The following is a 12630-nucleotide window of genomic DNA, read 5'->3' as shown; positions in this document are numbered from 1 at the left end:
TCTTTTTCAAGGATGCAGGCAAAATAAAGACATTTCAGTTAAACAAAAACTGCAAGAATTTGCCATTAACAGACCCCACCACCCCCGGGAAAAGGAACTTCTAAAGGATGTATTTCAGGAGGAAGGAAAATGATTATAAAGGAAGGTCTAAGATACAAGAAGGAACGATAACAAAAGAAGTTGGCTAAGGAAGGAAAACGCAAATAAACACTGTCTATATAATGAGAATAGTACTACTACTAATGTTCAATTTGTGGGTTTAACAAAAGGAAAAAACTAAAATTCTGGACAAAAATAGCACAGAAGTCAGAAGGGCAGTAATTTTGAGCTAACGCAGGAAAGCGAGTGAAGACAATGATTAACATTAGAATTTGTTAAGTAAGCATTTCAATGGGAACTGCTAAAAGAGTAGAAAGTGTATAACTTTCATACCATTAGAAAGGAAAAAATTAATTTATTAGTTTCCATAACTAATAAATAGTTTGTTTACTTGTGATTTATGAAACAGCATTAAGTAATAGACTTTATTCTATTTAAACATACTAATAAAATTTCCCCAAGGGAGATATGATTCTTCAGGTTTAAAATGTGAGCTAATTGTACTTATAGAATGAGGCTTCACTTACCTTACGTGGTGGTGTGGATTTCCCAGAATCTAAATCTAGATCTAGGTATTCCACTTGTTTGTCTCCTTTGGGCTTGATCATAGGACTGCTTCCTCCATCAAGACTGTTACTGCCAAAAAGATTCTGGAAGCATAAAACAACAAAATCGACTGTCAAGTATTTGCGAGACATACTGCTTATCTTGTTTGTCATCTACTGAAGCCTAAATATTTATTTCAAGAGGACATAGCTTGAAGAAATGTCTGCTTAGAAATTAAATAATCTTTTAGGATGGGGGGAAAATAAGTAATATTAAAAAAATTGATTAAGACAGCTTAGAGCAAGCTAAAAGTAGTTTCAAAAGTCAAACTTGGTTCAAACTAAGACTGGGACATCAAGCTACAGTTAGTTGCAATAGTTCAACCTGAACATTACTAAAATACTATCTCAATTACATTTTTTAACTACAGGATCCTTATACTTCTTGCTTTCAAATTAAATTTTTAAAGAAGTTCTATATTTCATTTAAAGGCTTTCACACTAAAATTAGTTTGGAATAAGTATGTTAAGTAGAGGCTATGAATAATCTCTATTGGCAAAGTCTGTTTTGTTTCAACCATCTGGAATTTTTACCACTTAATTTCCTGTCTTCTCTTAGCCTTATCCGTTCTTGCCTAACAGAACTTGCACAATAGAAGGACTATTCTCTAAAAACAGATAAAGAAAAAAGGAAGATAAAGGACAGGAATAAATAACAAGAACGAAAAAGCTTGGGGCAGAAAAACGAGAAACTGGCTACTAGGAACTCGAAGATCAATGCTAAACAAAAAGGAAAGGACAACACGAACTTACATCCCTACATACACTCACTACCCTAATTATGACAATCTCCTAACTGTGTTCCAACAAATGGCTTGTTTCCATGTCTTGCTTTTTTTTTTTTTTTTGGGTGAGGAAGATTGGCCCTGGGCTAACATCCATGCCCATCTTCCTCTATTTTATATGTGGGACGCCTGCCACAGCATGGCTTGATGAGTGGTGTGTAGGTCCGCGCCAGGACACACCTACCTGTGACCCTCAGGCTACCGAAGTGGAGCGTATGAACCACTATACCACCGGGCTTGCCCCTTTGTCTTGTTGCTTTTAACCTCATCTAGAAATGTTCCTGACTTCTCATAGGCAAGACTATATATTCATTAGGGACTTTCATCCCTGTGCCCTCTATCGTGAAGATGTTAATGTTCACATATTATTGCAAACTTTTGAAGAAAACCATAATAATGTAATGAACTTAAAAATTTATACTTACTATGATGATGAACAAAACAATTTAGAAACTGCATAAATCTGGTTTGTTGATTCTTTTATATTGCTACTCCATTTCATTTTGCTCAAGTTCAACAGAGTAAGCTGTGGTTTAGGGAAAGGAGAATTGCTAGAAAAATATTGAGTTTATTCCCCCATTTGTAAGCAGGGCTGCTGAGAACCCGTGTGAAACATTTTTGCGAATTAGAAAAAGGTGTTCCTTCCTCTTGGGTGACACAGCTCTGTGCCAGGGCCCACGGCCTGGTGAGCAGGACATGGTCTGGATTGCACATACTCACGAATGCAGTACGTGTGCAGCCTACTGTACATAGATACTGTATGTAGTATGATTATGCAGTAAACGACCCACACAACTGAGTGTGATGGCCCTATTTCTAGGAACAGATTTTTTAAACCAAACGTATCAACTACTGCTAACAAAACATAAAAAAAATTGAAAAAAAATATTGACAGAAACAAGTAGGGCACAAAAAAATGAAAGCAAGTTTTGGTGCTCAACTAGTACAAGAAGCCATTCTCAGGCCAGCCCCGTGGCTTAGCGGTTAAGTGTGTGCGCTCCGCTGCTGGCGGCCCAGGTTCAGATCCCGGGCGCGCACCAACGCACTGCTTCTCCGGCCATGCTGAGGCGGCGTCCCACATACAGCAACTAGAAGGAAGTGCAGCTATGACATACAACTATCTACTGGGGCTTTGGGGGAAAAAATAAATAAAATTAAAAAAAAAAAAAAAAAAAAAAAAAAAAGCCCTTCTCCTCCCCTGCTTTTTTTCTAATTCATGAAGAAACTAAAATTTTTTCTCTGAATGACTCCATATTTCATTCTCATAAAAAAAATCAAGCAGGAGTGTATGTGTGTGTGTGTAAAATTTTGTATTTAAATGTGACCAACAAAAAGAACCCATACCTGGAATTTCCCTAATTGGAAACGCCCAGAATTGTTCATAGTATTGCAAGGCTATGAAAGGAACCCATGAGTTATATGATGTACACATTCAATCTTAATAAGTTGTTCCTAAAGAGAATTTCTCAGAATTGCTAGTTACTGTTTTCTGTTTAATTATTATTAGAATTGGAAATATTTTCCTCTTTAAGCATTGTTAAAATTTGTGTCCCTACGAGGAAGTCTATTTGCTCTTGATCTAATCTCAACTGGGAACAGCCTGTCTCTGTGTTGTAGCCTTTAACCCAATGTTTTCCCAGAACAGTTCAGAAAAACCCTAAGATTCCAGGAGTTATTATAAGCGCTTTGTGAATTAAAAAAAACAAAACACTAGTGCTTTGTTTTTCTAAAATTCTTTTTAAAATATGTGAAATTATGGAACATATTTTTGTTGTTACGTCATTGTTATATAACAATATTTATGTTTTTAGTAATGATGTCCCATCACTCGAATTTCAGGTATCACATTAAGGGTTCACTTCACAAATGCTTTACTTCAGATCTCTGTGTAAAGGAATAGGCAGCATCACCAGTTCACTGTTAGACTGTGCCTACTCCATGATCACCAGTACAGGAAATGCACCATGCTTCAAAATTTCAATGCATAGAATTCAATCTTCATTGTATAAACCAGATTGGATTGGATCCTGTCTCAACTTCTCTAAGACGACTTTTTTACTGACTTCATCAATCCAAGCAGATTAGATCTTGTGAATTTCTGTGGTATTCCATTAATAGACTAAGTTTCAAGAGGTGGGGAAAATATTGCTGTACCTGTCACACTCTTTTGTAAGGAAGAGTTGTCTGGACTCTGAGGAGCCCTGGCAGTTGGTAGCATGAGGAGACAGAAATGACACAGTTGACTTTTCTACTGTGAATGGTAGACGGATATTTGCACCTAGGACATTTTTGCTTATTTCTAACACTTAACGACCTAAGTACTTTAGAAATTCACCAGCTGGTGGTTATTTAGACACCTCTACTGGCAGGTAAAAGTATCTTTCTGGCTTAATGTTATAAAGTATAAAAGAACAATTTTATATTTTTATTTCCTTTGACTTTCTGATTGTAACATTTTTCTCTCTAGTCTTTTCCCTTCACCTAACACTTACTCATGACAAATCATATGTTCAAATTTTCCTATGATACGTCCTTTCCAAAAATTTTATGGTTATTTACTATTTTGGGCAAAAGGATAGACTCTTTAGTATCTCAGAAAATAATTACTTTTGTAATAAAAGTATTTATTCAACCACCTAAAGATGAAAATTGATGACAATACATACTCTGATGTAGCACTGAGGATTTACTTAGACTCTTACTAGAGACTATTTACTGTAATGAAGAAAAAAAATAAAGTTAATAAAAATAAAACATCACTCACTCATCAAGTTGAAAAACAGTGACTCCAAAAGCAGAAGTCAATTAATAAAAACTACCCTGCTTTGAAAAATTAGTGAAAACATTATTGATATAGTTTGTATTCTAAGTCAGGGCTGAGACAAATATTTTAAATTATCTTATTCATTTTTGAACACTTTATAAACTTGATAAGATTTTAAAGTTAAATTAGTTTAAGCACCAAATCGAGCTTTTCAAATCACTTAGTTTTGTTCCCTGACAACATATGGTTGTGAGGAATGGGTTTTTGCCTAAAGTCCATTAAACATGTAAAATAAAGTCATTGATAGAATTAGACTTTATATTTTGAATCTCTAAATAGGACTGTTTTAAAGAAAATAAAGCCACTAAAATGTTACTCATTCCAAATTTTGACATTAGATACTTGCTTATCCTGGCAGACACTGCCCGGTTGTGCCCCAATATCTGTTCTCCCCACTCCCATGTGAATGGGATTTCTAGCCAGGCCCACTGTCCCTCAGAACAAAGGCTATGTTTTCCAGTCCCCTTCGTGTCTGTGTGGCCACAGAGACTAAGTTCTGGTCAACAGTTTGTATACGGCAGTTCTGAGAACCTTCTTGAATGCAGAAGTTAGGCTGTACCCTTTGCTTCTTTTCCCTTTCCTCCACTCTGCAGCTTGGAATGTGAGTGTGTTGGCTGGAGCATCATTTGTTCTATGAGCATGTGAGCCCTACCCAGGGGACAGCAGATTGGAAAGCTGGAAGGGCCGGAATCCCTGAGGGCTCTGTAGAACAGTGCTGCCATAACAACCCTGGATTGACTCTCTCTAGACTTTTACATGAGAAAGAAAGAAAGGTCTGTCTTAAGTCGCTGCTAATTTGTTTATTTTCTGTTACTCAGAGGGTGAACCTAATCCTAACTGATATACTTATCTACTAAAATACAAATAACAGAGCAAGCATTGGATCTGATTTAAGGAAAAGTAAAAGCAAAATATTTTAAGAAATTGAAATTGGCTTGCACTCTTAAACATCTGAAGTACTTTCTGGCAACCATCTGATTTCTGGGAAACAGAATGCTTGCTACTACTATAAAATTCTTGTGCCTTGTGGTAACACAGCTAGTCTGAAACAAATTAGGTTTGTAACAGGTCTTCTTTAACCATTAAGCCTCATCTACGGGTGCATTATTGAAAGATTATCAAAAGGTCTTCCGTATATGATCATTTCACCATAAGAGTGCCCTGACGTGGGCCTGGAGAACTGTATTATAAAATGCTTCCAGGATAAAGTATTTTCTTGAATAGCTTTAAAAATCAAGTACATCTTAAAAGAAATATAACTGGAAAACTTAGGATTTTTAACCAATTTATATCTACTTTATAACTATTGATATTACACTTGGACCCTTACTGGTTTTAGACTTTGCGGTACTATTTTTAAAAAGCATTTTAAAAAGCTGTCTTTTATCCTTTTCCCTTAAGTATATAAAGAAAGATGTAAGGGTATAATTTATGGACTGGAAGAGAGGTTCTAGCGTGAATGATTTAGGAGGGCTGCCCAGGAAGAGAGAAGTTAAGATGAAGACGTCACATACCGAGTCTTCACTGGACAGGTTTGGGTTCATGGGAACATAATTCTCTTCACTGTCGTGTGAGTCACTGCTTGAAGTTGTGCTGTGCACTGAATCCGGCCGGGGGGACAGGGGAAACCTAGAGGAGCTAATTACAGAAATAATCATTACAAACATAAACCTTGACAAAAATTTCTAAAATCACTTCCAAAATAAAAATGAGCGATAGTTCACACTTTCAGAAATATTCAAGTTTACAGTCATTTATTGTAGACATTTATTATAAAACAATTTATTGCACACATTCAAACGTACAACTAATATTTATAGCTATATTGTAAAAGTATATTTGTGGGCATCAAATTACCTTGAGTAGAACAAAAAAAAGTATTGCTAGTGATTTGAGGGATAAGTAGAAAGTCACAGATATAAAAAGGAAGATTTAAGAATTCCTACTAATAAAAACCTAGCTATATGTATACACAAAACATGAACACATATTCAACACAGGTTTATAACTTTATATATTCTTTTCATTCCTCTATATACATATAAATAAATCTTGATTAAATAACCCCCACAAAAAACTACTATATTTTCCATATCAGTAGTTTTCAGAAATTTCTAGCCTCATGAACTCTTTACATTCTTAAAAATTATTGAGAACCCCAAGGAACTTTATTTATGAGTTATATGTGTTGATATTTACCATTATAAATAATAGAAATTTTTTAAAAACAAAAGAAACACAAATACACATTCTATTAGGTGTCACAACAATATCATGAAATATTACGTAGCCTGTGGAAAACTCCAGTGTATGCTCCTGGGAAAGGAGAATGGAAGAGGCAAATGACATCTTAGTATCTTAATGAAAATAGTTTTGACTTCACAGAACTCCAAAGAGGGGGGCTCCTGAGACTATCCTTTGGGAACCAACATTGTAGATATTTTCCACTATAATGAACAATCAACCTACATTATTTTATTTATTTATTTATTTTGTGAGGAAGATCGGCCCTGAGCTAACATCTGCCAATCCTCCTCTTTTTGCTGAGGAAGACTGGCCCTGGGCTAACAACCCTGCCCATCTTCCTCCACTGTGTATGGGACGCTGCCACAGCATGGCCTGACAAGTGGTGCGTCAGTGCGCGCCGGGATCAGAACTGGCGAACCCCGGGCCGCCACAGCGGAGCTCGCGCACTTAACCACTTGCGCCACCGGGCCGGCACCCAACCTACGTTATTTTAAAGACTTACTCTCGAGCAAAACTCCTAGTGATGGGAGATCTAACCGGGGCTTGTAATTCTTCCCATTCTGGCAAAGGTTTTATTTCTAAAGGTGCTGGCTTGGCTGAAACAAAAGAGAGAAAAAGAGATTTTAGCATACAGAAATTTGGAAAACAAAACAAGATCCTCTCTCTATATGTCTATTTCTATGTTACAGCCAGAGTACACCTAAGATCAGCTAACTTCACACATGAAATGAGGTTCATGGATGTTATGTGATTTGTCCGAGGTTACATAGCTAAATAATTAGCGGCAAAAGCTAAATCAGATAATGTTTCATGACTGTTGACTCAAAGTCTAAAGCTCTATTATAACATGTTGCTTCTTAATTTAAGTAAATATTTTATGAATATAAACTAAATGAGAAAAAGAAAGAGTAATATGACCCAATTCTTTTACAATTACTTGATTTATACTTTTCATTATTTCCTTATTTCCACTAATTTTATCCTCACATATGGAGATTTAATCTTCTTTTTAAAAACATTCCTATTCTTCAATATCGAAGCCTCAGTTATACAACTATACATATAAAATGATGTATGGAAAGTATTAAATGCAAAACTTTAACCAAACCAAAAACCGAAAAAAGAATTAATGACCAAATATTTTAAATTAATTCATGCCAAGTCTGGAAACAAATAAAACAAAGCAATAAATTATCTTTAGATTCAAACTCAGTTCTGTGAAAAGGTCATAATTAAACAATTACCTCAAATTTTTAGCTTGATTTAACCAACAATATCCTTTACCAAATTAAAGAAAAATAAATGCTAATATTTTATTAGCTTTATTTAATAATGGTCTTTACTTATTTACCTCATTATTGTAGTAGACAATTACTATGCTAGTACATAACCACAGAGCTCTCAGCTCTTTTCTTAAAGTCAAGACAGACATTTTTCAGAAATTTACGAAATGTGCAAAAGAACTAAAACAATATTATTTCTTAATATTCATTATATATTAGGAGACTATTTAAATACATTAGATAAATATTTTAGTTACATTTCATCCTGCCATTCTAAAAAATTTGTTTTCATTTTTCCAGGTTTCCTCCAAGTCTTTGTCCATACGCGTGTAATTTTAATCAACTATGTTAGAATTACCAACAAACTATAATAGGTAGTCATTTTAAAGGACTATGTAGATTCACTGAGGCTTATAACTATTTTTTGTCAACTCAAATACAAAAAACTCAATGTGATTTTCTGAAGACTAGATTGATTTATTTAAGTTCGAGTTAATTTTGCCCATCTGTACACTTAAAATGGACATATATAGAATATTGTGCTGACAGAAAGTATTTCTTTATGTTTTACTTTTTTGAAACCCAAAGGCTAATGGCAGTTTAGCTGTCAAATTCTAAGTAATGGCATAAAATAATTAATCCATGGAAATGATTCTGTATTCTGTCTCAGAATAAAATACATACACTATATATAAATACAGGAGACAACTGGAACTCATAAGCAGTTCACAAGCTTAAAGAAAACAATGTATTGATGTGTAAAAGGTTAAAAGGATAATGCAAAAAGACAAGACTCAATATCACATATTATCAAATATTTAACATGCTGCTGTTAATGGGCATAACAAGCAGATTCACCATGTATTATGGAAAGCATTCACTTTAGAAATAACGTGCTGGGAAACTTTATTTACAACAGTAGTATTTAAGACGCTTCTCCTTTACTTTTTAAGAAAAAACATCACAAAATAAATAAATTCCCAATGCCCCATCCAGCATGCGGTGCTAAAGTACATACCCTTTCTTCTTGTAGCAAAGTCACCTATGGTTTGTGAATCAGTTCGCTCTAAACCATGGGGTTTGGGTCTTAAAATTTTAGGACTTTGACCTAATTGGTAAAAAGAAGACTCTCTTAATATAATGTTATTTTTTAATTGGAAAGATGGATTCTGTAAAAAAGCAACAGAGCCCTGAGCAGAAATGTTACATTTCAAAAGCATAAACAAAAGTTTGTGGAGAATATTTCAATCCTGTTACATATCACTCATGCTCAGTACAACGGAAAGGAGGAAGCCGCATGCAACAATGTAATAAGCAAAGTGTTATAAAAGATGGTAGGGTTTTAGTGGGATAACCAGCCTGGTTAGTTGTTATCTTTATTTGGGAGAAGGGAGAAAAAACACGTGCCATGTTAATTATTCTTCTAACATGTCTTAGAAAACTGGACCAAATAAAAAATTATAGAACCCCTCAGTCAGATCTCAATTAACATCTTTTCTTTGAAGTTTGGTGTCTCATAAGAAAGTACCAAGGCCCACTTCCTTACAATATTACTTTCTTAATTTGATAATTTGTTTTAAAAACCTTAATCAGACTATTCCCTCACCTCATAACCTAAGCCCTTCTAGAGGAGCAGGTGGATGTTACAATGTTTACTAATCCAAGACCAAAAACAGGACCAACATTTGTTTCCTCTGGATACTCAGTTGCTGCCTGGTGACATCACTTGGCAAGGATTAGATGTCTAGATTCTCAAACTGTTGACTGTCTAGCTTCAATTTAAGTATTTGAAAGCATAAATTCAGTTGGCATCATTTTCTTTTCATTTACTCTCTGCCACATACAAGTAGTGCTGAAAGCCTATGAGAAGTACAGGGTTAACACCCAGCAGTTGGCCTCCGACTTTTTCCCATAGGAAGCCTGGATGCCAGAGTAGCAATATCATTTGAATCAGTAATTCAAGCTACTCTACTCACAACGGCACCAAATTTTCTTTTTTCTTGGCATTTACAAAGTTAAGTCGACATCTATTAGATGGCAAAATTAGAATTTGCTGATTAAATGCTGACATCTAGCTCTTGACCCAAATCTAAAAGTTTCTTATAATGTGATTCTCCAAGTTATAAAAAAAATGAAAATTCTCTAATCAACCAACTTTCTAAGTTAGACAATTAATACATTGAGTTTATTAAGAAGTGAGGCAGGCCTAGGTTAAAATGTCAGTGCTAAAATTTGGGGCCATGATCCTACCCTAAGGCTGACCTACCCACGGCCCATGCCGCAGGGCACTTTTCTAAAATAAAAGAAGATGTCAGCTTCTTAAACTCCTCAAAATAGTGTACTTCCTTTTGTTTTACTATAGAAAAATACATTTATCGTAGAGGTGAAAGGTCCTTTCAGACCAAATCCAGTTCTTGGTTTTATGGATGAGAAATCCCTGGAAACAAAAAAGGTTAAGTGACTTGCTCAGGTTACAGCATCGGTCAGAGGCCAAATTAAGGCTTCCTCTTGCCTCCTACCTGCTGGTGTCGTGCTCCTGTGCTATATACCACGTTACCTTACCTCTCTTTCCATTTGGGAAATAGAGAATCTTAGGAAATCAGCGTTCAGAGCTCACTTTTGAACTGCTCAGTTCACTTTGGGATCTCACATCTGCGTGAATGCCACAGATGGTTGATATGTGAGTGATGTGATATTTAATAATTGCAAACTGCTTTTATTTTTTTATATTTTTATTTTTGTGAGGAAAGTCAGCCCTGAGCTAATATCCATGCTAATCCTCCTCTTTTTGCTGAGGAAGACTGGCTCTGAGCTAACATCTATTGCCAATCCTCCTCCTTTTTTTTTTCCCCCCAAAGCCCCAGTAGATAGTTGTATGTCATAGCTGCACATCCTTCTAGTTGCTGTATGTGGGACGCGGCCTCAGCATGGCCGGACAAGCAGTGCGTCAGTGCGCGCCCGGGATCTGAACCCGGGCCGCCAGCAGCGGAGCGCGCGCACTCAACCGCTAAGCCACAGGGCCAGGCCGCAAACTGCTTTTAGAACTACTTTTGGTTTGCTGGTGTTTACTCAGTGTGCCCTCTGCCTTCTTCCTTTTCTGAAAGACCCACTTTCATGAGCTCTCAGCTTCCTCCTGATTTTTCACCGTGGTTACACCAGTGGTCCCTCTCGGCATTTCTCAACTTTGCGCCCTCAGTATCTTATCTGTGTTTGTGGTTAAATAACCAAGGTCATGTGACTGCTAAATCTACCTCCTTAGGAGCTAGTTCCATACTTCAGTTGTCTGACGGGTCATTTCCAATTATCCTTCCAATACTTCACAATGAACTGATCATCTTTCCTCCAAACCAATGCCATCTCTCAAGCACTCTCAAGGGGACTCCTTGGTTTTCTTAATAGAAAAATATTGTATTAAGTGAGATTTTTAAAGTGTATTTTTAAAATTTACATGTATTTTTCTACTCCATGCAAAGCTTAGGTTGATTTCAAGTTGTAACGTGGAAATGTTGCACCGAATTGTACTGAGTCACTCGGGCATTTTGTCAGCTTTATTTCTTTATATCCTTTCAAATTCAATTCGACATTTATGTTCCAGACAGAAATGAAAGTCATACCCAAACGACAGCTCAGTATTACTTATGAGGAGAGAAAGGTGAAAAAGAAGTGCAAGGTGTAAGCACCCTTGTCTGAGCCCTGTCTTCTCCTCTACTACCTGTAGGCAAATACTTGAACGTTTTTCTGACTGTTGAAGAAAAATGTGAAAATAAAGAGGAAGAAATAAGAATACCAAAGTAAAAGGCAAAAATGAACCAATTCTAGAGACAAACTGATTCTCACATTCTGAGAGTAAACAAACTAACTCATTTGAGCTGTTGAAGAAAAGTGTGAAAATAAAGAGGAAGAAATAAGAATACCAAAGTAAAAGGCAAAAATGAACCAATTCTAGAGACAGACTGATTCTCAAATTCTGAGAGTAAACGAACTAACTTATTTGAGCCTCAACTTTTAAATCCAAGGTAGTTACAACTTGGCTTTAGCTAGGCTAGAAAGTAACATTATTTCATTTAGCAAGGAGCTCGGACTATTGGTGAGACTCCTCTTGTGCTTTAACCTTTATGCATTAAAACAATCTCACCCAGGATTGTCAATCTTTGGATCATGTGATCTGCTCCCTAATCTGGAGCACAATTTGGTAAATCTTAATCTCTGGTTCAGATCTCTCCCCTCAAACCCTAATCTACAGTCTACAAAATCACCCCACATGGATGCCCTGCAGGTGTTCACACGACATGTTCAAAATAGAATTCACCCTCTTTGATCCACCGGCTTCGTTTCCTATATTACCAGTTGCCATAGTAGATTTCCGAAATTATTCTAGATTCTACTTTCTCTCTAATCTCCCTATATAATTTTTCTTTATATTTATAATGACAATATAATAGTTTGTTTTCATTCACCCAAGAAAATAAAAAATCTGCAAGCCTGAAGTCCTTCCCTCCTTCCTTTTTTAATGTGCATGTCACTTACCTGGTTTCTTTTTTTGAGAGTGATGAACTCACACTGTATGGCTAAATGACCTCCACCTGTGCTCCAAGGGCCCTCAAAACTTCTAAAAATCACTGTAAGTCCCCAAGCTGAGGGAACAACTGAGAGCCAGGTAAGGGACTTTGGTTATGCCTTTCCCGTTTGATCACCTCTCAACCAAGGCTTCAAGAATTCTGGATTTGGAGAACCGGGCAAGGCACTCTCTCAGTAAGATGCTGAAAAAGGTTTGATTTTTAACATTT

At 36.1% G+C, this 12630-nt stretch overlaps 1 protein-coding gene across 4 annotated transcripts in view; it reads right to left on the bottom strand.

The window, feature by feature from the left end:
- The window catches only part of GAB1 (GRB2 associated binding protein 1), a 114155-nt gene that overhangs the window by 3660 nt on the left and 97865 nt on the right, over positions 1 to 12630 (bottom strand). For 2 of the 4 annotated variants that reach the window (XM_058550127.1, XM_058550128.1), the window contains 4 exons: positions 8862 to 8951; positions 7063 to 7156; positions 5828 to 5951; positions 627 to 749 (listed from right to left, as the gene is read on the bottom strand). In XM_058550127.1, coding sequence (XP_058406110.1) covers positions 627 to 749; positions 5828 to 5951; positions 7063 to 7156; positions 8862 to 8951 — 431 coding nt within the window. The remainder of the gene's footprint in view (positions 1 to 626; positions 750 to 5827; positions 5952 to 7062; positions 7157 to 8861; positions 8952 to 12630) is intronic. The other 2 variants (XM_058550129.1, XM_058550130.1) reach the window with 1 other exon arrangement.

This window comes from Diceros bicornis, chromosome 11, assembly GCF_020826845.1.
Source record: "Diceros bicornis minor isolate mBicDic1 chromosome 11, mDicBic1.mat.cur, whole genome shotgun sequence".
Taxonomy (NCBI): Eukaryota; Metazoa; Chordata; class Mammalia; order Perissodactyla; family Rhinocerotidae; genus Diceros; species Diceros bicornis.
Note: the sequence above shows the minus strand (reverse complement) of the source record. Positions and strands in the feature narration are given on the sequence as shown.